Source organism: Crocodylus porosus, unplaced genomic scaffold (assembly GCF_001723895.1).
Source record: "Crocodylus porosus isolate Cpor-Errol unplaced genomic scaffold, CroPor_comp1, whole genome shotgun sequence".
Taxonomy (NCBI): Eukaryota; Metazoa; Chordata; order Crocodylia; family Crocodylidae; genus Crocodylus; species Crocodylus porosus.
Genome location: NW_017728915.1, coordinates 15708844 through 15734045, shown reverse-complemented (window position 1 = coordinate 15734045; position 25202 = coordinate 15708844). Strand labels below are relative to the sequence as shown.

The 25202-nt window shown below is 42.8% G+C and overlaps 1 protein-coding gene across 1 annotated transcript in view; it reads left to right on the top strand.

The window, feature by feature from the left end:
- Positions 1–3825: 3825 nt before the first annotated feature.
- Positions 3826–25202, top strand: part of NKD1 (naked cuticle homolog 1) — a 167833-nt gene continuing 146456 nt past the window's right edge. Inside the window, 3 exon segments of the mRNA XM_019535741.1 lie at positions 3826–4517; positions 4519–4578; positions 4580–4753. Of these exon segments, the coding sequence (XP_019391286.1) occupies positions 4389–4517; positions 4519–4578; positions 4580–4753 (363 nt within the window). The 5' untranslated portion in view covers positions 3826–4388.

The following is a 25202-nucleotide window of genomic DNA, read 5'->3' as shown; positions in this document are numbered from 1 at the left end:
CTCAGGGCACTCCGTGCACATAAACTAGTTTCAAAATGGCTGAAACTGGTTTAAGAAAAACCTGGTTGAATGTAGTATCAGACTGAACTGATTTGGGTGAAACCAGTTTATGAAACTTCTGTCCCAGACTCTCTTGCTGTTTCAAGTTAAATCACAGTCCCCCAGCATCCCAACATGTAGCCCTGGGTTGGGCTGTCTGCTCAAAAGAGCAGGGCTGGCCTCACCCCTCTGCTCCCTAGCTGGACCAGTGAGGGCTACTTGTTAAGGTGGTTGCAGGGGCAAGTCCGGCTGGGGATGCAGCCCAATCTACAGGGGGAGACTGCCCCCCGAAGACAAATCCTGGCTGGGGTATGTATGAGGCCAGGGAGGGGGTTAAACACCCCTTCCCCCACTCAAAATTACTGCTGGCTGCAACTGTGGACTACAAATCCCAGAGGCACCTGGAAGAGGAAGTGATGAGCAAGCCTATGCTGTCTTGCTGCTGTACTTGTGGACTGCAAACCCCAGAGACCTTGGGATCATCAGGGGGAAGAAGTGAACACCCTGCCAGAGACCTGTGCTCTAGCACCCCCCAGGCTTCTGGCCTGAGCCACTGCAGGCATGTGGCTGCATTTCTTGAATTGAAGGTAAATGCCTGCTCGCTTCTGTTTCAGTTTAATCTGTGTAGGTAAGACTAACTTGCAAAGACTGAATCGATTCAACCTCAGGCTTTTTGACTGTCTGTACTTAGCCGGTTCAGACTTCAGAACGAGGTAGTTCATACCTTGCTAAGCTTTGAAGTTGGCTTCAAAACCAAGATGGTATCATGGCATTGAATTAGATCTGCTTCATACTATCCAAGCTTTTCTTCACAACAGGGTAGGTGTTTTGTTCTGGAGTGCACTTCTTCAGCAAATGAACTTTTTGCAACTTCCATGGTCCCAGAATTGTGGTATACAAAGGACTTCAGTGATAATGTTGATGCTGTTTATAAAGATGGTGATTGACTTAAATTCTGGTCCTCTTGAATGTGATAGCTAGCCCTGAGCATGATTACGGGGGGGAGGGGAAAGAGAGCCATCATCTGCCTCTCAAGCTGTTGCCATGGCTGAGAGGAACTTGACAAATGTATTGGAGAGAGTCCTTTTGGGTCACCACCTTGATTATGGTAACCACCTGTTCTTTATTTATTTTAAAGGGTGTCAGCCTGATAACAACAGATAATGCCTCCTATGAAGTGCTGAGTTCTGTAGGTTGCTCAGCACCACACAGATGTTGTTCAGGCACTTGAAGGATTAGATTGTTTTATCCCATATCGAATTACGTGATGTTTCCTCACAGTCCAACAGTTATAATGCAAAGGTCATCTACTGTGTTACAACCATACAAAAAGCTCTGTTCCTGTCATGTTCTTTGCGCAGTCAGGCAGCCCCCATGCCCTTTTCTGAAGTAAATGGAGTTATACATGGATTCATTGGTTTAGCTGTGTTGTGCGTGTGGAACTGCCAAAGTCATGTGTCGTTCCAAGCATTAAACATTATGGGGTACAGTCCCTTTAAGGAATTTGGAGGACATGTAAAGTTGTCGGTACATCAGTATGATTTAGTATATTCTTTTAATAACATGAGATCCCGTAAGTTGAGGTGGGAGGGAAATGGGAATTTTCATTTCAAATTGCAAAAACTGACAGCTATTAGGGAGCTTTAGCCTAGGGGAGTCTCAAGCCCCAAGGAGTCTGCTTGATCTCCATTTCTTTTCACCCCTATTTTTCCTCCCCAAAACAAGAGACAACCTTCAAAGGAACAAACAAGTCACTTTAAATACCTGGCATAAAAAATAGGCCAGATACATTATTCAAATAAATTTTAAAAAAATTCAACAGAAGATGCAAGTTATGGGCTGTTTGACAGGAGTTAATGCTGTCGCAGTCACTTAACTTCACAATCCAAGAGTTTTCTTTGCTAGAAAGGCGCACAGTTGAAACTATACCATAAAGCAAATCCTCTCAATTTTCCAAAGAAGTATCGGGTGGTACAAGGGAGGCCAACCTATTGCACATGTGCCACAAGTGGCACAGGCAGCCTCTTTGTGTGACATGTGACAGATTCAGGAGGGGTCAGGGCAGGGAGCAAAAAAGAAATCAGCAGGCTTGGCAGGGAGCAGATCAGGCAAGGTGAGGGGATCAGAATGATACTTGCGGAGGGCACGGGGCTCTTTTCTGGCATACCTGCCAGAAAGGTTGGCCCCTACTGGGGTAGTAAATGTTTTATTTAATGGCTTTGCATTGACTGAGTCACTCAACACCAGAGTGTTATCATATATTTTTGTAAAAAGTTACACTGCTGCAATTTTGGAATCTCCATTACAGATTACTTCCAAGTCTGCCTCCGTCCCATATCTCCTTTGCCCCATCTCCCCCAAAATGTGAGGGGTTGAAAACACAGAGTTGGACCAAAACGTTTTGGAGTGGACCCTTTTACACCAATCCCTATGTGGTTTGAGTAGTGGTTTGTAGAGCAAATTTCTTAGAAATGCTCACTCTTCTTTTTCTAAACTTGAGCTACTAAGTACTCTGCTCTTTTTGTTCTCTTTTATCTTGCCCAGCTGAACTAAAATAATCCCGAGGGAGATGTGATTTTCATAGAGTAAAAAATAATGACCAGCAGAAGGAAGGAAACACGTTTTTAATGACTCTGAAAATTCTCTGTACAAAAATGCAAGGGTTTTTTTATTTATCCTGTCTGTAAGACAAAACTAATGTTCTAAAACCTGGAGAAGCCTGGCTTTTTTATTTTATTATTTATATGGCTGATAGAAGATGTTGTCCATGACCATTCTAAGCCATTAACACCTCTGGCCTTGAAGGATGAATGTTTCTCATATTCATGGTGACTTGACTTGTGTTATTTGTATGAGAAAAGATTACTCACATGAGTAAGAGTTTGCCGATTATTACGCTTCTAGGAAGACCAGGCTTTTTAAAACATGTTGTCTGTTGTGGCATTTTCTTTGAAGTTTTCTGATGCCTATAGCACCTGAGCAGTTACTTTGTATCTGGGATATAATTTGAAGTGACAAGGTATGTATTTGTATTAAATTTCTGGATACCAGTATATTTGGCATCCACAGAGGGAAGAGGAAGGACACTTCATTTGACTCTTATTTATATGAACATCATCAGTCTATTTAAAATACTGTATTTCTGAATATACACCAAAAGAGGGGTCCTGATGCAGGCAAGTTTTCAGAGGGGAAGGAGACCTTGACTTCTGAGGGAGCTTAGTAATGGAAATGTTTGATAACCTCATTTAGCGCCCAATACTGTAGTGCTTAACCCAGGCAAATGGCCTAAAATCCTAAGGGGCTGATCCTGGGAGATTCAGAACGCTGTCCCAGAGAAGTTGATGATCCTGATTTTGGGTTTCCCCAAGAGTGCTTTGAGTTGTATCAGCTGGTACCTGGGTGCTGCAAGGCTGCCAGGATGCTGCGGATTTCCACTTGGGAAGACTTCTGGCGTAAGCTTGCTTCAACTGTGGGAAGGGCCAAGGAAGCTGCTCTGCACCACTGTCCTCTGGGAGCCCTCTGGCACTAGGCATGCCGGGAACTGGAAGCACAGCAGGCAGTGGTGGGGTGAATGGCCTTGACATACTGCATTCCAGTTCCCTGGGGCTTCTGGGTCAGCACGGGGCCAGTTGCAGCTGTATCTAAATTAAAGCAGCCTCCAGCACTGTTGCAATTTACACCAGTCCCCGGCAGGGCCAGACACAGGCATGGGTGAATTGGGTGTCTGCCCCGGGGTCCAGACAGAAAGGGGGCCTGAAAATGGTAAATTCTGGATTATTATTATCATTATGTGTGGCAAAGGGGGACTGATACTAAAAGTTTGCTGGGGGCTGACAGGAGTCTAGGTACGTTGCTGGTCCCAGAAACAAGGTGGTGCAAACTTGGCACAAAACCACTCTCACACCCCCCTCCCACCCTAGTCCTCAGACCAGTTAGTCTAGGAATGGAGCATGGGAGGAAAACATAAAAGCCAAAATCCGGTCCCCAGACACCCTCTTTCGAAGTGTATGAGGCTGGGGCTGGCATATTGTCCTCGTGCAGCACGAAGGAGCAAGGAGGTCTGGAAAGCTGCAGCTGGGTGTGGGGAAGGGGAAGGACCTGGCGCCTGGGGGGCATGCAGCTTGCCCCAAAGTCCCCCCCGGCATCAGCTCGAGCAAACACATTGCAGCTATCAGAAAGGGGCCTCCTCTTCTGCCTTCCCAGCGCTTCCTCCATGGCTCTGTGCTCTGCTGCCTGTGTCTGGCTGGAAGTGAAATGCACTAGAGCTGCCGCCGCCGCCGCTGCTGCTCCTTTTTTTTTTCTTTTTTTTTTTTTTGGAGACTCCAAAAGGATCTTTATTCCCTTTCATGTGCCGCCTCAGTCCAATAGGAAGCCAGCGCCTGCCTGCAAGTGGTCTAATCTCAATGAGGTGTCAATCATGTTCCCTGGTGGGTGAAGTAAGGTCTTTTGTAACCGCCTCTGTCTTTGGGAAAAGAGGAGAGCGAGGAGCGCGGAGAGGGACCCGGACCCGGACCCGGACCCGGACCGCGCTGCAGAGGGGACCCGAGCTGCGCTCTGGCTCTGGCTCCGGCTCTGGCTCTGGCAGGGGGGCGGCGCGGCACATGGATGTGTAGCCCCGCCGGGACTGTGCCCAGGGAGCCCCCGCAAACAGTCCAATGAGTCGCAACTGCAGATCCATGCAGAGAAATGGGGAAACTTCACTCCAAACATGGTTAGTTCCTTCCCCAGCCCCTTCCCCTTGCTCGGCTCGTTGCTGGGATTGTATGCCGGCCTCTAATCTTCTCCCTTTATTATTCCCCCCGCTGCCGCGGACGTGCCCAGCTGCCGTGTGTAAGCCCCGGGAAAGCCCCGAAGGTAGGCACGGCTCTTCGCGGCCACCCCGCCTCGGCCCCTCAAACTTTGCGCCGCCGCCCGCGCCCGGCTCGGGGCTGCCCCCGGGGCCGGGGCGCGGCGCGGGGGCAGGCGGGGGCACCGCTCCAGCGTGGCGTTGTCTCCTCTGCTTTCCTAGGTGATAGTTTCGCGGTGAACGCCTCCCTGGCTCGGAAGGGCATTGAGGACTGGATGGTGAAGCAGAAATACTGCGGGGGCAGCGGCTCGGGACTCCAGCAGGGCTGCCCGCACCGGGCGGGGTGCAGGCTCGCCGGCGCCAGGGTATGTCACCTCGGGCCGCGTCCCCCCCCCGCCCCTGCCCGCGCAACGTGCTCCGGGCCCGAGGGAGAGGGCGCAGCCCAGCACCTGCCCGGGGGCCCGCGGCGCGGCTGGGGCCGGGCACCGCGCTCCGCTCTTCGCGCCGGGAGCATTTTCTTCTCGGAGACTTTTTGAACTTGTCGCTTGTCACCTCTGCGGCACATGCCCGGGAGCGGGGGGGCTGCTTTCCCCTTCCCCGAGTGCCTCCCCGTGCGGTTGGGGCGGGGGGCGGGCTCTTGAAACGGAGGGGAAAGATGGGAGGCCGGAGGGGCTGCTCGCTGGAGTTCCCTGCAGGCTCTTGGGATCAAGCCCTCCGAGCTGAGCGAGTGGAAAAGTAACCTGATTGATGGGCAGACGGGAATCTGGGCTTCCCAGGGCAGGAATGCGGTGCCTGAACACACAGGCAGGGCAGTCATCCAACCTGGAAACTTCTCTGCTAGTCCCTTCATTGTCAGTGCTGCAATCCCGCTTCGTCTTCCCTCCTACTGAGACCCCAGACTCGCAAATGGATGAGAGGCTTTTGGGGGGCTCTTAAAAAAAACCTTCTCTCGGGAGATGCTGTAGAAATGCAAGGTGGTAGCAGTTTGTTATCGATGGGCAAACTCTCTGTCATTGTTGGCTGAAGTGTTTTAAATTTGGTTGTCCCCCCCCCCCAGCAGAAAATGTGTTAAAAGAGCAGTCAGTGGGAGAAATTCATGTTTGCATGATGTATATATGAAAATCTAGTCTTCATTATTCACGTGTTTTCCCCCCCCCCTCAGTCAGGATTTTGATGTGTGCATGTTCTGCCCCTCATACATATATCTCTGTAGGAAATAATTTCAACAAACTTAATAGATAAGAGTAACATGAGTTTAAAGTACAAGGAAAAAAGTTGAAGTTTTGTGAATCTCAGAGACTTATGGGATTCTTAAGGTTTTCTTATCTCTCTATATATTAGGAAAAAATAGTTTTTTCTTACTCACTGTAAGAGCCTAGCAGCTAATTAAATATTCCATCCATTTTACTTAATTCAAAGTGTACTTGAAAACCTTTGTTTCAAAAGAGGGTGTTGACTGTCCCTGTTAACATAATTTGGTGCAGAACAGTTCAAAATAATGGTGACTTAGTGCATTTATGGTCCTACTTCCTGTTAATTGATGCAGACTTATTAGCATTTTCCTTTTGTGAAGCTGTGATGGTATATTCAGGTTCCTCTAAAATATTAACTTTTTGTAATATGGGAAGATATATTTCTAATCCTACATTAGAAACAGATGTGCCATATGTAAGTCCTTATGACAAAGATTGTGGAGTCACAATTGTGACTGGACAACTAAGGTTGCAATACCATTTCTTTTCTAGGACCTCTCTTTTGATCCCGTAATATAATTGCATAAGAAATAAAGTGGATTGCATCTTAACATCTTAGCTATTCGTTTACCAATAGATGTGGATGTGACTAATAGTCACTTGCGCCAAGAGTCAATCAAATGGAATGCCAAGTAACAATTGTCCTACACACTTGAATCAACCAATGCCTGTTTTCTCTTTGGTTTAAAATCCCTATAAACATGATTCAGTAAGCTTACAAGCCTCTATGGAATAGCACTATTTTATTGTGTCATTGTTGAAAGTTTGGTTTTTTTCTTAAAAGTTATTTTACTAAAAATTAGATCTCAATTGCCTTTCTGATTTATACTAGAAATAGATGAAATAAAGAATCTTATTTGAATTCAGGGAAAGGTCCAAATGAGTTTACCTCAGAAAACTATTGACATTAGGAATATTTTGATGCACTATTGAGCTTTATCTCATGGAGTCCCCCTGCTGCTGATGCAGTCAGCATGAGGCCTAATTCTGTGAAAATCTGCCCACTCCTGAGAACTTTTGAAGGGAGGTGAATGTTCAGTAATATGAGACCTTTGTTCTTGCTCTCAAGTTTTGAATTGTCCTGGTTGGAACTTGTTTCTGATAGAGAAATGTGACTTACTGCTACATACAGATCTGGAATCAGCTGTTGTGCAGTTTGTTTTCTTCAGAACAGGACTACTAAAATGGTCTGCTTAACTTATGCCTCCCAAGGAAGTTGACACTGCGGTACATAGGGATTATTGCTGCTAGTTTGGAGTAACAAGGAATGAATGACTAACATATTAAAAAACATAGTTTAGTGTGTGCACTTAAAATATTATTGAATTTACACGGATGAGTCTTATAAACGAGTTGGGGGGAATATTTGTGTAAATTGATTCTTGGGAGTGTTTGACAGAAGCATGCTTAAAGAATGCAAGGGCTGTATTAGGACTGAACTATAAGTTTGAGTTTCCTGGTTGGAGCAAGCTTTGCTCAACTGATTTTCCCCAACATTCACAAGGAGAAAACTAACTAAATATTCAACTATTGTCAGATGCATCCATCATCTGAGGAGGATCTCATAGTAGCAAATTGTTGTTGGGTGACGGCACAAACCAGGGTAAAGGGAGTGTGTTTGAAATATACACTTTTGGTGTGTAAACAACCTTCTGTTCCGGGATAAGAGCTCTGATCTCATTAAACCATTGACACGGGCCCAGCAGGGGCTGCTGTGCTCTAAATGTTTTAATTACTGTGTAGGCTGGGGGTTGAATTGCAGCCCTCCTGTTCCACATGACTGAATTATAGAAAAAAAAAAGGAATTTTGTGGCATCCATGAAAAGTATGAGGGCCTGAATTATCTTCTATTTTTAATGCTAATTGAAGCCACTGGGGCTGTAAATCACAAAAGCCTCTTAGGGCAGGGGAATAGTTTTTATTGCTACTTTATGAATGAATTAACTTGTGGCTGGAAAAAAAAGAGGGAAGTTTCCTGTCATTGTGTGGATGAGCCTTCATTAGTTTTCATTTATTTAGCGTGTTTAGTTACAAAGTATTTCTGCAGACCAACTTTATTTTCAAAACATAAAAAATAATTAAATGAATGGAGAAGCAGCTCTGCACTAGAGGAGATGGTTTTAAGTACAGGATTTGCTTAATTCAATTTACTCTTATCTTCAGAGCTGTAACAGATGTTGCTAGTTTTTTGTTGTTGTTTGTTTTACTTGTGTGGCTCATTGATATTAGAGTTTGGAGTTGAAAATTGTCATTTTTAACTAAACAGCAACCGATTCACGCTGAACCAAGTTAAGAGAGATCACTTTGGAAAACTACAACTAGGTAGAACTTTAGTTTTCTTGCTACATTGTAACAGTCTTATACTGCTCATGATCCTAATATTCCATCCTTATTGACGTTCATGAGCTGCCCATCCTGACTGGGACGAGTAGAGTATTAAATAGTGAGCAACATTATTGGTTCTAAGATTGGGACATGTTCTCCATGTTCTCTGCCTGTAACTTCCATTGACATTAATGGGCATTCCATACATTGTCTGAGAAGAGAATAGACTACAGAATGTCATCTTCCAAACTCTTAATTTCTGTTAAAAACAGTCCATTTAATGGTGTATTTATGGTTTAATAGCTATGTATCTTAGATGCAAAAGCATACATGTGAATAGTTTTAAGCTTCCTTGGATCCTAATATAATGAAAAAACCCAAAATTACCTGTTCATGTTTCATGGCTCAGTAAGTCTTGAAGGCCATTAAAATGGTATTTTTAATTAAAAAACTGAATTTTAAACATTGCTCTTTGTAATATTTTTTGGTCATCCCAGGCATAGAACTGTATTAAAAGGTTGCCCTTTTATAGTCACAGTAGCAGTAAGTTGAACAATTTGTATGGATGCCATATTGCTGTATAACTGCTTAAAATGATCTTTTATAACTTTCATCTTTTCAAGTATGTGCATAGTCTTAGCTCATGGATTGGCTTTTTTATAAAAAAAAAAATATTGCATTGACTTACTGATCCCTAGTTAAAGTGAAGAGTACATATGTATGTTCTAGATATTAGTAGGGTTTGAAAATTGTATTAAGTTTTTGTGCATCAGGTGTAGTAGAACAAAATAAAATCTTCCAAATGTTGCATTTAAAGAGGCAGAAGGGAAAAAGCACAAGTGCTTTTGAAATTTTGGTGCCCACAAACCAAAATAATTTAATTAGTGGTGCACTTAGTACATCTTGACAGCTCTGGTTTGGGAAAATTATGATATGAACATTAACAATCAAAGAGTCTCTGAAAGTATTAGTGCCATGGTGATGAGATTAGTCAATTGGCCAATACTGTAGCAGAATCCTGGATTCCAAGGGAATTATCCTTGAATGATACCAGTTGGTACAATTAAAAGCCACAACACAGTTGCCATATGGAAAGTGTTAGACGTCCTTACATGGTTTCAAAGCTATGTGCCGGAGGTTAAATTGACATATGAAGAAAAGCATAAATTAAATATTTTGTGTTATGAAATTAAAAAGTTGACTGCTCAAGCCATATGGAGGAGGTGGCTGGGAGATGATCTGCATTTCATCTGGGCTTGTTTCAAAGATACTTTAGATTTCATGTGGTGCGTTGTTAATTTGGGATGTTGATTGGAAAGCTGAATGGCCCATGAAGTCTCTGCAAATAAATCTTGTTAAAACAATTGACTTGATCACTTTAAACAAAAAAAATGAAAGATAGAATTACTGAAATTGATGCTTAGGATGATGAAACAGACTCCATATAGTAGTGGAGGGATTTCTAAAGCTAAGAGACTAGGGGCACTTCCTGAGCCTGATGAAGGGTATTTGTACCCAAAAGCTTGCAAAGAAGGATTTTTCCGATTATTTGAGTTAGTCTAATAAAAGGTATTGGATTTATCAAAAAAAACCTTGTCTACCAAGGGACAGTTCTGTCATTTGGGCTTTCCAAATGCTGATAGCACCTCCTGACCTCCTACAGCCCTTATTCTCATGAAAGAGAGAGGCTCTTTTACAGACTACATTCCCTTCTGCTGTAAATTAGGAAGAAATGTAACAATGATATGTGTTGTATTCTCTAATGACTTAAATATAAATAATTTCTTCCAGATTTGTACACTAAAGCCTTGCTTACAGCAAGGATGAGAACTTTGGTGCACATGATACTGGACATATGGAAATGTTCTTTACACTAGAGTTCATTAACAGAAGGTTCCTCTGTAGGTTTTTGTGAGATGTATAATAAGACCCAGGAGGAACAAAGTAAGTGGATATTTCTAGGCACCCCTCAGAAGATGATCTTGGTTGACTTTTATGGTTTCTTTTGAATTGGGTAAAGAACAGAGGAAGGAGCAGTCACTTGAGTATTGAAACTCTGTAAGGGCTTTTCTGAAGGAGGGGAAATATTGTTCAGTGATGATTTTTAAAACAAAATGGAATGCACACTCAGTGCACCTCCCATCGCTACAGCTGTTGGCCTTTATAGAAATTCTTGCGGATGGGTTATGCTTCCTGAATGTTAGCATCAAAATCTGGTAGAAAAGTAAATGGCAAATGTTGAAATGTTTGGAGTGGTTCTTTGTAATAAATAGCCTCCCCATCCCCCGTTTCATATGAAGCATACACATAACTTTGAAAATTCAGACTGAGAGTCTCAGACTTTGTGATATATGTTAAAAAACAGGTCTACTTTGAAGAGTGACTGTGTAAATAAAAACAGTATCTTCTAATTCCAATAAACCTTCTCTGTGTGTATCCAGTCGTAACTGCAAAACTCAGTACCAGAAATAAGTTCTTTATTGCTCTTTTAGTCCTGCAGAGCCAACATAGCTATGGGAGACTGAGTTGGATTCAGTTGTATTCCAGCATCTGCAGAACTATTAACCAAATTCCATTGGCAAAGTCTTCATTGTGCTTGTTTTTTGAGCCAGTGGGGGCTGTCAAACGAATGCAACTTCTCACACCATTTATTTATTATTGGTGGTGCTCCATTGTGTGCCAAACTGCTGAAAGGTCCAGTGTAGGTACAGGTACAACTAGCATTGTGTAATCTCAAGTTGAGCGCTTATCTAAACAGGGAATTGACCAGCATACATTCTAAACTAGCTGTACTGCTCTGTTTGCTGTTGTAGACAAACAGTCAATTGCTATCCCTGGTTGATTATACCAACACTAAAGTAATGGCACTGAAAAATTCTGGGTTAAAAATGCTTCAGGTACCGGGTTGAGTTTATAGGGGCTGCAGCTATAATAGGATCCATCTACTCTTTAATGGCGCAGGTTTGACTTGGGGTCATGGAGACGGAGTGTTCATAGAACTTCAGACTCGTTCCAAGGTAGAAATGGCATTTTTGATGGTATTAGTGCATCTTCCTCTTTCAGTATGGAAAGCTGGTAACTGTTGATCCTTTTTACATCTTTTTAGTAAAGTAAAAGCTGTATTAACTGGCATGAGTGGGGAATGTGGCATGCCGGTTATATAAAAATCCTGGGTACCTGAGGCAGGGGTTTTCAGCCAGACACAGAGCAAGGGAGAGACGGGGTGTCTGCAGTCGCCATGTGCAAGCTTCTTCTCCTCCCCCTGCCATGTCCAGCCAGCCAGCCGTAAATTTTTTCCCTCCTCATTTCCTATTCTGCTGATCAGTATAATTTTGAAGATGTCAACAAAGAGGCACCATCATGGCTTCTAATCAATGGCAGCAGGTCCCCATTACAGTCTTCCAATGAGTCCATAGATGACTGACGCCAGTCTGATATCTGCATGTTTGACTTCAGATGTAGCAAATGGTTCTGGGAAGAAGAAGTAGATTCTAGTGATGTCAGATCATAGATGGGAAAGACCTATCTGCCTCTATTGTAAGGCAAGTTTGCTCACAATGATTGATGCCTTGTTGTACATCATGATGCTGTTGGGGGCGCTTCAGTGCTTGAGTCTCTCAGGTTTTGATGTTAACATTTCATGTAGTTGGATTGGCCTTCAAGGTGTCCTTGCATCTCTTCTTTTGTTTACCTGTGGAGCAGAGACCATCAGTGAATTGGGGGTATAGGACCTATTTTGGAAGTCAGTTGTCAGACATCTTTCTGATGTGGTCTGTCTAACGGTACTGGTGCCATATAAACATGGCTTCAATGCTAGTAGGGTTTGTTTATGCCAGAACATTGGCATTTATTCTTCTGTCCTTCCAACTAATATGGAGAATTTTCTGATGGTTCTCTGATGGTACCCTTCAAGAGCTTTTGGGTGTTTCCGGTATGTCATCCAAGTTTCACACCCATATAGTAGGATGGAGATGACAACAGCCTGGTATATGAGAAGTTTGGTTTGGCTCCTGATGTCATGATCATTACATACACAGTTTTGGAGATGTCCAAGTGCAGCACCGGTTGTCTATGTTTATATTTTTGGGAAAGGTGGCTAACCAGGTAGAGGAAATGCTCAACATTCTCCAAGGGATGCCCTCTAATTGTAGTATGTGGAGGAGCAGCTGGTTGGTTTGGGGTGGGCTGGTAAAGTATTTTGGTTTTCATAAAATTGACAGTCCAAGAATTTCATATGCTTCACAATGGCAGATAGGAATGACCTAGAACCCTTCAATAGAATGGGCACACATGACACAATTGTCACTGTATTGAAGATCAGTATTGAAGGTGTGGGTTATCTTGAATTTGGAACATAATTTTTTAATGTTAAAGAGATTTCCATCCATGCAGTTCTGTATGCTGACTCCAGATGCAAGCCTATCAGCCCTGAGATGTGGACTAGCTGTGATATACGTGGCAAAGTGTTGATGCAGTTGCACAGATCTGCCTTGTCGAGGGTCCATCCTCATCTGTGTCTAATCCACGAGGCTTCAATAGAAGGTGGAAAAAACTTAAACAATAATAGAATAAATCTGGCCAGTTCTGTACTGATGGAAAAAAAACCCCTTCCTGACTCTTAGAGGCAGTTGGCTGAAGCCCTGAAAAGATTTAGTTTTTGTCATTGTCTTAATGCAGAGTGGCACGGACCATGAGCATGTTGAGGGTAGTGCAAAGTTGATCATCTTTGACAAGAAGAGGCAGCTTTCAGACCATTATGAACCAGGCCAGGATCTAGGAGTCTCACTTCCATGGGGAACCAATTTTATTATTTTATTATTTCATTGAGCCTATCAGACTTTTATTTGGTTGTAGCTGGCTTTGGCTTTAAACCCAGTCACTGAAGGCACTGACCTACTGTGTCACTTCAGTGAAAATACCTTCTGAACCTATGATTCTTCACTGGAGCATGGGGAGGGGATGATTTTATTCTGAGGAGAATTTAATTTATAAGACTTCTAAAGTGCCTGGATTTTCTGCCAAGTAACCTTGGGCTTCAGTCTAGCAAATGTATGCAGCACATGTCATTCTGGATCAGAGCTGGGTTGGTATGTGGTCAGAACAGTCAGTCTGCTGTCCATCCCTGTGAAATACTTTGTGTTTTGTGATTATGGTGGAATTTAATGCATTTGGGGATATTGCAGTGGCAGCTTTAAAGGATTAAGTATATTGAGGTTCCCATTAAAATATAACTCTGTGATTCAAGATGTGTGGAAGAAAGTCATTCATGGGTGTTTGATCTTGGGGTACTGCCACACATGCTGTGAGGTATAAAATAAGGGGATAGGCTCAGTAGGGAAGTGACAGTACAAAGTGCTATCTTGCAGGAGGAATGGGATTTGGGAGCTCACTTGGATCTTTTGATCCCCAGTCTGATGCGAATGATGTATGGTACTGAGGTGACAGATTTATCTTGGGGGAGGAAGACGGATGGAGGGGTGTGTTGCGGTGCCCTTGGAGGTACTTTGCTGTTTGATTCTCCACAGAGACGTTGGTGGAAGTCGGTTACTTTTTGTGCTGCCTAAAAATATTTTATAATTCCATAAGGGTTAATTACACAAGAGACAAGTAAAGAGGAAAGTGCTTGTAAAACTGTGTTTATGCAGAGGTACCATAGAACACAGTGCCTGATCCTGCAATCGTTGGCTTGGAAAATCTCTCACTAACTTCGGTGAGCAAAGTTCACTAACTTCTTTCCTGACCAAAGAAAGCAGTGTCCCAAGCTCACCAAATAAAAGGCAGTTGCTGGATTGGAAAAGATGTTGTGGTTAAGTTTGTGTCCATGTTTCCATATAAACCTCTTTCTTTTTTAAAACAATAAATAATCATGTTGTTTGTGAACTTTCCAAGTTTCTCTCCCTGTTCACCTAGTGTATGTGTGTGTAGACTCCAGGCACTCTTTTCCCCTAAAAGAGAGAACATCACAGTCTAGCAAATGGAATATCTATCATTCCAGCTGAGCAAGGTCTAAGGCAATAACCCAAAATATCCTGGAAGAAATTCTGAAAAGCATTGAAGAAATCAATCATGTAATCCTAGAGGAAGGTCTTTGATGTAATCCTGGTAAGTTTATACTGGGAGCCTGCCTATTTCTTTATGGTCAGCTTTAGACTTTCTATATGGAAAGAGGATCAAACAATTCTATGTGCTTGTGCTTTAAAAAAAGAAGTTTGATAGTTTTCTAAAATGTACACACTGTTTAAATGCAGACTGTGGCTTTTAGCTTACAACCAGGTGGGGACAAAAACCTTTTCAAAACAAGTATTTACAGAAAAATAAATAATACCTTGATATTTTTCCCATGGAAAACTGCCTTGTTTAGTCATGCTGAATATTTAATTTTATTTTGAGGGTAAACCTTACAGGTTATCTCAGTTTAAGCCATTTTTTATTTACGTAAAGGGTATGTCAGTGTTTTGTTTCTAATATGGATGTGTGTGTGTTAAAGGAGCCTTCATGATGCCTTAAACAAAATATCTTTATAGTTTTATTTTTAAATAACTCTTTGGGTAAGGCAAGTCTTATTTGCACAGTCTTGAACCCCCACCCCCTAATATTTTCCTAAACAGGATTTGATTGAAAAGCCACTGACACTAATGAGAAGCTTTCCATTGACTTCAGTGGAGGTAGGACCAGGCTGTTTGCAGCACCAGCTAGGGAAGTAGGGTGAACTACTAGACAAACTAAGAGCCTATTAAGCTAGTAGTGCACTGAAGGTAGCGGCAACATTTTTCCTCAGCAAGGGCGATTTCCTCAGTCACTCCATTCTGACAGTTCACTAAAGATTTTGACAGCTGTGTTGTTGCTTACATTCCTGGATATGTTCAGTAGTAGAGTTTTGCAGATGGGTTTTTGTAAATATGTTTTAGCAAAGGTACTCCTGAGTGTGGTAGAAACAGCCTGTTAAAATAGTGCATGGTGGTTTCAAGTGGTTTGGGTGTGGAATTGGCTTTTTAAAAAAAGCCCATTGAGTGCAATTTGCTACAAGATTGCCTCATCCTCTGTTTCTAAAGGCTTCCTCATGGGCAGTTAAAGAGGCACCTTTGGCTGTAGACCAGCACGTGACAAACGACTAATGTACTATTGTACACAGCCTTTCACCTAGTATTGAAATGAAGCCCCTCCTAGAATGAAATGTGACAGCTGGGTAGTAGCAGATGGTAAACGGGGCAGTTTAGGAAGACTGAGGTATCCTGTTCAGGCTACATGTGGGATTTTAATAAGGCAGAACATAATTACTTGAATTGAAATTCGGTCAGACTTGGATTTTGTGTTGTTTCTGTGTCTTTTCATTTGCTTGAAAGTGATGCTTCTGAAATACAGGGTTAAAACCAGGTATTGGCAAATTTCTGATACTGATTATCCTTTGAACTCAGGCCTGCCACATGCTCTTATCCAAAAGGTACTATTTAGCCCTTAATAAGGACAGGTGCAAGGCAGGTTTTGCCAACGCTTGGTCTATGTACACACAACACACAGTGCGTGGGCAAAGTACATCTCTGCCACTACAGTTTATTTGTAACTTGTGGCATCTTCCAGTTCTTGGTGAGAATCAGAACGATGTGCAGCAGTAGTTGTTTTCCAGTCCTGTTCAGCATGCCATGCTTGTTTCTGATGACAGTTTAATAACACTGGCACCCAGGCAAGGGTGTAAAACACAAATTTCACCTCTCCTGGGATAAATGGGAAAGCAATGCTTGCCAAATGAAGATGAGCAAAATAGGCAAAAGAAATGTTGCTTTCATGTTCCTAAAAGTGCGCTATAAGAAATGAAGAAGACCCCTAGCATTTCTGTACAATCGGAGCTTCCGCTGACACAAGAGCTCTACACAAAGGTGGTAGTTGGCTTATGTCCAGAACAACTGGAAATGCAAGCAGTGTTGTCTTTCAAATGGTGATGTTCAGTATCAACCAGCCACCTGGTGAAGGCCAGATTTAATTCCTAGTTATAAATGCCCTGTTTAGAAGGGGACCTGCTTATACATGCTTAAGGACATATTTTGCGCCAAAAAGCTAAAGCTTTTGATGGGGGGGGGGTGTGTGTGTGTATGTGTGTGTGTGTGTGTGTGGAGCATAGGAATGTACCACCATTCAAAAGGAACCACTGCTCCAGGGCCTCAGCCCTGCAAGTTGATCCATGTGGGCAAAACCTTACATCTGAGCACAGATCTGTGGTGAAACTTGTTGGGGTTTCCATATGTGCAAACACAGGCTCTGTACACTGCACTTGGTTTGCTGAATAAGGGCTTGGGAGAGGTTCTTCTGATCGTGGGTTGATGCTCTAGCTGCAAAGAGGAGTAAAGAAATATGTAGCTTGGATTCAAGCAAAGATTTGGTTGTGAGTATTTTTTGTTAAGGTAATGCCAAATCAAAATGTAATCATGATTGTCTAGGGGTTTAGCAGTATGAACTATATCAAAGGTTTTATGCAGCATGGATTTTTTTTGCCCCTGCTGCTGGGCTGCTGTTCTTCTGGATCACTGCCACCTTATCTAGATAAAGTGCTGTTTCTTTCATCCATTAATGAAGTTCTGTTTACAGCAGGGTTTACACAAACTTTGTATCACTTTTAGAATCTGCTGAAAACATGTTTTATTCAGAGTTTCATGAGCCTGGGGTCACTGGGCAATGCTTTTGACTGAATACTAGTGATATGATGCATTTTAGAGGGAGCAAGTTTTGTGGACTATAAAGGGTTATGCTGTTGAAGTTATACAGGCGCCAATCCACCAGCACACCACAGGTGATCTCGGAGTGAATGTTGTTTAAAGCGCCTGTCCCACGGTTTCACAAATGTGCTCTGACCAGAGGATGTTTTTCTAACTTCAAAGGGCTTCTCAGGCTGGCTCGGTGCCTCACAGACTGAGTCCACAATTCCTCTCTGCTCGTGGTGTGTTCTAACCATGTGTGATTTTTGGTATGTGATGTTTTCTTAAAGCGGCATTGACCTGTGTTCAAATGAAACTTGCTCTTAAGCATGTAAACACAAACATGTCATGTGGGCAGTTTTCATCTTAATCTGATGCATCTGTTTTGTTTTGTTTTTTAAGTGCAAGAATAGACATCAATAGGAAGTGTAATTTATAGCAAAAGAAAAGGGAAAATGGAAACAAACACCGCTTTCTTAGTTGCACTCTCCAGGGCTTTATTTTGAAGTTGAAGATCAAGGATTGGGTTCTTTAGTAATCCTCACTGTTTAGATCAGGGGTATCAAACTCATCTTGCCCTGTGGGATGGATGTGTGACACAGGCCCAATCTGCAGGCTGGATCAGACCCACAGACCAGCCCTGTATACCAGGTCCAGCATGTGGGTGAGCTGGTGTGTATGCCACCTGCAGTGCACTCCCCAAACCAGCCACATGTGCTACTTGCAGCAGGTACCCTAGACTGGTTCTGGTGTGCTGTTTACAGCACTTGTACTGGCCCCATGTGTTGCATGTAGTGCATGCCAGACTGGACTCACATACCACATGCAGCAGGTGGGATCTGAGCATGCCACATGTGGCATGCTGGTCCATTCCAGGATCCACGACAGCTCAGCAAGCCAGATTGAGCCCACGGGCCGTATCTTTGACACCCCTGGTTTCAGATGAATGGTGTAGGCTCAGCTGTTGTAATGAAGGGCATTGTGATCCAGGGGTGGGCAAAATGCGACCTGCAGGCCGGATGTGGCCTGCCAGGCCATTCTATCAAGCCCGTGGGGCCCCTAAAACATTTAGAAAATTAATATTTATCTGCCCCTGACTGTCTGTCACATGGCCCTAAATTGTTTGCCAAAATTCAGTAAGTGGCCCTCTGCCTGAAATAATTGCACGCCCCTGGATTACTCACTGAAGTGACTACTTGTTTTACAACATTGATACAGCTCTTAAAACAGTTGATTCTGTTAAAAAGCTGATGGGTTAAAAAACATTCTGTAGTAATTTACTCTTATGGTTACTATGGAATTTATAGATGGCTTATAAAGAATATCTATCATTAAAGCAGAGTGGTCAGTACTGTTCTGCCATCCTATGGTTATCACTCTAAACACATTTATTTGAGTTCATTTTAAAGCAGGTGGCCAGGATAAATTCCTAGCACAAGTCACAGCTGCTGCTTTGATATTTTGTAGGAAGGTCTCTAGTCTCTTAGTTTCTTACCGCAAAATAGCTAAGCTGCTGTTTGGCATTAGAATATCTTTATTCTAGGAAATGCTCTCCTTATTTTAAAGATACTTTCTACATGGAAGTTAGGAGTTTTGTACTTCATGATCTAAGGCTGAGGAGCTGAAAGAGTTCCTTGTTTGATTGATGATTGTAGGCACTTAAGAATTCCTCAGTGATTTGAGTCAATGGAATTTAAAGGTAGTATTAAAAATTAATAGCAATATCAGAAATCAGCGTTATTACAGAAAGCTGGTACACATGTCTGCATTAAATCATTTGTATGAGTTTTTTCTCTTTTCCCTTGAAATGTATTTTACAGTTTTGCTTGTAATTGGCTGATGCTTATGGCAATCACCAATGAAAAGAAAATCATTCTGAAACCAAACCAATTAATAAGGCCAAGTGGACTTTATACCATCACTAATGATGCTATGATTTAAGAAGCAGGAAATATTCTGTTACAATTCCCTGTTTCCTCTCTTTCTATCTTTCTTTTAAAGAGGGTGATTTTTTTTCAATAGTGTCAGCAGAATAGTGAATTTTCTGTTGTTGAAAGTTTAAAGAGAATTTATAAAGGAGTTTTAGAGTTGAGCATGTTAGGAAAAAAAGAGGGTTTTTTTACTCATTGATTCTTTTTTCTCCGTATTCTTTACCACCTTATTATATTATACTTTTTCCTACTTTAAAAATGTCTTGTATATGTAATACTAAATCATCATATGGACCTTTTTAAACCAGGAGGGGAAAAGTAGATTTTGGACGATTCTCACAGCATGGGGTGTACTCTCCCTTCAATCTCAGGCAGTCTCTGCCTGTGTTATAGTAAGTGCATCAAGCAGAAACGAACAAGCAGCAATCCCGTTACCTGGGTGAAGAAGCTAGGTTGGGGAAGAGAGGTAAGGACTATTGGTCGTAGCAAGGGTTGGAATGCTATGCCTGAAAAAAGACAGTGAACCGTTTAATTAGGTTGTGTAGTGAGGGCTGGTAAAGATCTGTAGAGCAGGATTAAGGTTACTGTGGAAATGGGGACATGATCAAATACATCAGTCTATGGGGCATATCCTTACATGAAGGTAGGGTGCTAGATCTCTGGTGTGTATAAAAACAGTGGCCCGTAATACAGTTGATCGGGGTGCTTTATCTAGGAATTGCTTTACTGCTTTGTGCTTCAATTTCCAACCTTAATGTTAGGTTTTTCTGTGGTAATAATACTGGATTTACTTGAATCCAAGAGGATTCATCCTGGATTCAAGTACAAGCTGGGAAGAGGGACAGGCAGATGCTGTAGTTCTAGCCCCAGCTCGGGTCAGAGCCACATTAGCTATATGCTTGCCACAGCCTCTGCACCCCTTTCCCCCCTTGCCATGATCAGTGTTTGTGGCAGTGACAGCTCTTGGGACCAGAGCTGCCACTACCACCCCCTCTGCTGTGTGGCTGGGCAGGGGCCAGAATGCTCCATGCCCCTAGGTCAGAGCAAGGTTAGAGCTGCAGAGGGTAAATGGCAAGGGAGGTGGGGGCGATGTAAGCAATGAGGAAGGACCAGATATGGAGGCTGGGGGGAAAGGCAGCAGGGAGGAACAAGCAGCAGCAGGGGAGGCACAAGGAGGCCCAGGTGCTAGGGGGTAGGCATATGGTGGGAGGGGGGAGGCTGACATAGGGATACACAGGGACTGAGGGGACAGACTGGTGGGGTACATAAGGGTGGGGGGACAGGTGGGGGGAGCAGCTTGCCTCCTTGCTGCTGTTTGCCCAGCTGCAGCAGTTGGGGGGGAATTTGGTTATGTGGCAGGGGAAATACCATGACCGCTAAGGCAGTTTTCCTACTTGCAGGGGAAACCACTTTCTTGGTGGGGGTATTACCTTGACTGAGATAATGTATGCCTCCCACTTTTATTTTCAGTGGGAAAAACTTGGCTTTATGGAAATGGGAGACTCCTCCCTAGCTTGCTCCTGCTGTCATATGGCTGAGGGCAAGTGAAACTTGGAGGCATCTGAACCCCCAGCCTCTGGGCTTGGGTCTGCATGTAGGATGGCTGTCACATGATTTGGGAGTATCTGAAGCCCCAGGCGGGGGTTGGAGGATGCTTGCTGGTAGTAGGGCCACATAGGGTTCTTGGAAGAATCATGGATTTGGCTAATTTGATTTGGAACCTGAAAAGTTTTCCTTAAAGAATTAGATTCCGTACATGAAAAATTACAACAAATTTATACATTTTTCCATATATCAAATCTAATTATTTGTCTTAAACTCAGAGCTGTCTTGGATTTGGGTAAATATGGCATATACTACAGCAGTTGTTTGTGGGAGGGCAAATGGTATAATGGATTAGGTGTGAACCTGCATTCTGCTACTTGCTTGTTGCAGGTCCTTTCACAAAGAAGTGAGACATGAAATGACAAAGGTCCAAGGGAGTTGGGCATCCATCTCTCACTGAAAGTCAGAGAACTGTGAAACTGCCAACTTTATTTATTTTGTCTCTACTTCCCAGTCTATAGAATGGGAAATACTCGCCTACTTTTTTTACTTTTTTGGACTGTAAACTGCTTTGAACACAGTCTGGACTGTGTCTTGATGTATTACTAAGCTAATGCCAATAAAATTACCACTGGAGGAGTGGAATCTTTCAGTCTTCATCAGAAGTGAGTCCTAGATCTGCCCAGTCTCTGTGGAGTATTGGTTGCATAGGGGCTTCATGAAATAAGGTCTGGTAGAGAGCTTATGAACCACATGCAGCTTCTGGGCAGTTTAAATGAGGCTTCTCAAGAAAGTCAGTTAATGACAAATTATTTGACCTGATGCAAAAAAATCTTATTTCCTGCATCTTCTGACCATCTCCAAATTGTGATTTGTGGCTAGAAAGGGTATAAAGTTTGGTCATCCCTGCTCTAGTATAACTCTTGGAAAAGGTCTCTAGCTTCTCCAGACTCCTTTTATCCAGTCCAAGACAGCAAAGATATCTTATTCTGAACCATTTGCCATATATAATGATATACTTGCAGAAGTAAGCAGCAGAGCATTGTTGGCTCACTGAGCAGGGTTATCTTATTGCCCTGCTTTAAAATGAACTCGGATCAGTTTTAGGAATGGAAGGCAAGAATACATGCCACATATGAGCTGACCCTCTCACCTTGTGGCCGCTGTTTGCTTTTGGGATGGGAATGCTACTATTAACTTTTAAAACATTCAGAGGCACAACTTTTGCTGAAGAAAGCATCAGTTGATATCCTTAATCTTATCCAACTGTTGCTAACTCCCCAACATTTTGGAACAGGTTATATAAAAAGGTATTAGTAGGCAAACTAAATGATTTATTTGTGTCCTAGATCCTTTCCAGTCAATTTTCAGGCCAGAAAATGGCAGCATGATAGATCTGGTGACACTGATAGAGAATTTTTTTATGCTTTTTGAATGGCGGTGTGAACAGAGTCAGGCCCCATTACTATGGGTGCGGAGGAGCCCAAATGGCCCTGTACCCTGGGAACTTCTCCCTTCCCACTATCTACTGTGCTTGGTGGTGAGTCCCCATGCCACCCCACACCTAGAGTGACTTACCAGAGGCGGGGGATCCAGGTCTGGGGATGCAGTGAGCTGGGAAGTAGACAGTGGGGAGGGGAATGTTTCCAGGGTGTGGGGCCATTTGGTCTCCTCCATACCCATAGTAACGGGGCCCAGCCTTGTTTCATGGTGGCTTTGAGAGAGAACTTCTTATGCTTTTTGAATGCCATTACGTGTTTCTACTGTTTCCCTTACTGATTAAAAAGGTCTCTGCCCACTTCTCTCAAAAGATCCTAGAGAGTGATTACTTGCAGCTGCTTGTCCTCTTGAAGGACTCAGTCTGCATTCCTGTCAACAGTTTTATTCTACGTATGTTGTCATTATGGAGAATTATATGATGCTATGTTCTAAGGCAGGGGTTTTCAACCCTTTTGGGTCAGTGTACCCCTGGTCATGGACCGGGGGCATGCGGCCGGACACGGAGCGAGCAGCACGAGATCATGCGTGGTAGCGCTTCATCCTTGCCCACCCGCGCATACCCCCCAGGCCCTTCTCAAGTACCCCTGGGGGTACGCATACTTCCAGTTGACAACCCATGTTCTAAGGTGCTGACAGTATCCCAATAAATATCTAAATTGTCCCTTTTCTGGTTGAGAGCACACAGTGGAGTCTCTTGAATGTCCCAAGTTTTGGAGAAAATAAGGATATGGATGGAAAGATGATAAATTGGAAGGTATTGACAAAAGTCTATTGTCTGATTGACAAAATGATGTTCTGCTGCCTTGGCTTCAGCAGCAGTTCCCTAAGAATTTTTTGTTTTACAAAGCAGGGGATTGTGCTGGAACTGAACTGTGGTGATCCAGGCTGTCATTGCCTCTTGACTGGATGCAGTTATTAACAAACAGTTCAGTGTGGCCACAAGGGCTACCAGGAAAGACTGCTGAGGTGGTATTCTGTGACCTGTCTGCAAGGCAGAACAAAGCGGAGAGAAAATATCACCCCAGTGCTGTGCTTTGCCCTAGTTACCTATCCAATTGCACATCCATATGATGATGGTCTTGAGCTTCATCTACAAAGCCATTTTAGAATTTGATTCCCTTGGTCTAAAAAGGCCTGAATTTGTTGACCATCAGAGCGTGCAGCAAAACTTCCATCTTCTCTCCCTCAGGAGTTTTACAATAAGAGACGATTAGAAGAGAAGGAAATTGTAAGGGAAGTTTAAAGAGAAGGGTGGCTTGTTTGTAGGATTGATGTTGAATTGTACTGATCTACTTTAGTTGTTTTAGAATATTAATAGAGTTGCATATGTAAATTATGTCAAGGATGGCTGGATTGTGTGGGTAAGCATTCTCCCTGTTGTTTTAGATCTGTATAAATGTAAATAGATAATACATAAAGAAAGGAAAGCTAGTCTTTTGATGCTGTTAATACAAGGTAAGACATTTCTGATAGGGGCTCCACAGCCATAAGTAAAGGGAGAAGAAAATGTTCCATTAACTTTTTCATCTGTGATTTCAGAGCAGCTCAAGGTCAAATCTTAAGCTTAATGGGGAGATGAGCAAAATCTCATTGTGGTGTTCACTTAAAAACAAAGTGACCTTCTCTGTAAGGTTATTCTTGGAAGCAGTGAAGTTTGTGAAATGCATGTCAAAATGTTTACAATGAACTGAAGTGGAGTTGTGAGTCAAAGCAGTAGCCTTTTGTTTGGGTGGCTTTGTAATAGTGAGTCTTATAATGAGGGTGAACTATGCCTTCTGTGCTGGTGGGCTTTTGTATTATCCCAAGGGCAAAGTGGAGCAGGTTTACAGGTTAATTAGCACCTACTCCCTCTTCCTTGGAGCATTACACAGTGAAATGTCACTGCTGGGTCTGCTTGTGAATGGAGTGTGGCAGCAAGCGATGGATACTCCAAAGCTCTTTTGCACTTGTCACTTCATTTCCTTCTTGAAAAGGCATTTACTCCTTTAAATAACATGGGCCAAAATTATATTTATAGTGTTGAAGACACAGTACTTGTCCCATTTGATACCAGAAACCACTAAACTCTACTGTACATTTGTATGTCTTAATGATACTTTCATCTTGACTTGAGAGCTTGCTTTTTCCCCCCTCTTCCCTGCTTTATATAAAATAAAAAAATAAAACAAATTATTTCTATCTATAAAATAGCTAATATTGTCTTGAGGTAAATATGTTAATAAAGACCACTGTTCTGAATATTGAATTATGGGGATGATTTTAATCCAAGAGTGTGGTTTTGGAGACCACACTCTTGTATTAAACCAGGAGTGTGGCTAGATTGTAGTTGTTAATTTATGTACCACACCTATTTTTTTTCTGTTTCTAAGAGGGGTGAGAGCATGAGAGAGCAAGCACTGACACATAGTACCAGCCAATTCTTTTTTCCTCAGCTGCAGGTTTATTTTTCTAATTGTTCAATATCTCAAAATTAGGTCTGTTAAACATTTCCATTTTAACAACTGTTCTCATGGTGTACAATTGCTTTTCATGCCATATCATTCAAGAACTGTTGTAGCATGGTGACACAAGCCAGCAAGGAGGTATGAATGTGGTTTTGACCTGGCTTATGAGTGGTAGAGAAAGAACAGGCTCTATAGAGATACTGCTTGCTTGCTTCTCTTCAGGCAAGGGTGGTATGGGAGCAGCCAAGCCCATCCTCTCATTTGCAGAAGCATAACTTTTTATTGGACAATGCATAATGTGATGGGTATTGGCTTTGTGTAGTGTACACTCATCCTGTGGCAGTGGAGAAACTAGAAGGGAGACTGGTACTCTCTAGGTCATGGTCCTTACCCCAGGCTACTCAAGGGTAGCACCAATCAGCTGCCATCTTGCCTAGGGGAGAGTATACAATCACAATGTAGCCAATAGCACTTACAGGGGAAATAAGTAATAAACTCATGCCATTTGGCAAAGTTGAATGTATCTTGTGAGACCCAGGTTTTTTCTCAATAAAAAATTCCTCTATATGCATGTCCGCGTATTGTCCAAACACCTGATTCTTATTCAGCAGTAGTAAATCCTTATTGCCCATTTCAAGTTTCTGAATAAAGAAAAGCCAAAGACTAGGGCTGTGTGAAGCTTCGGTCGC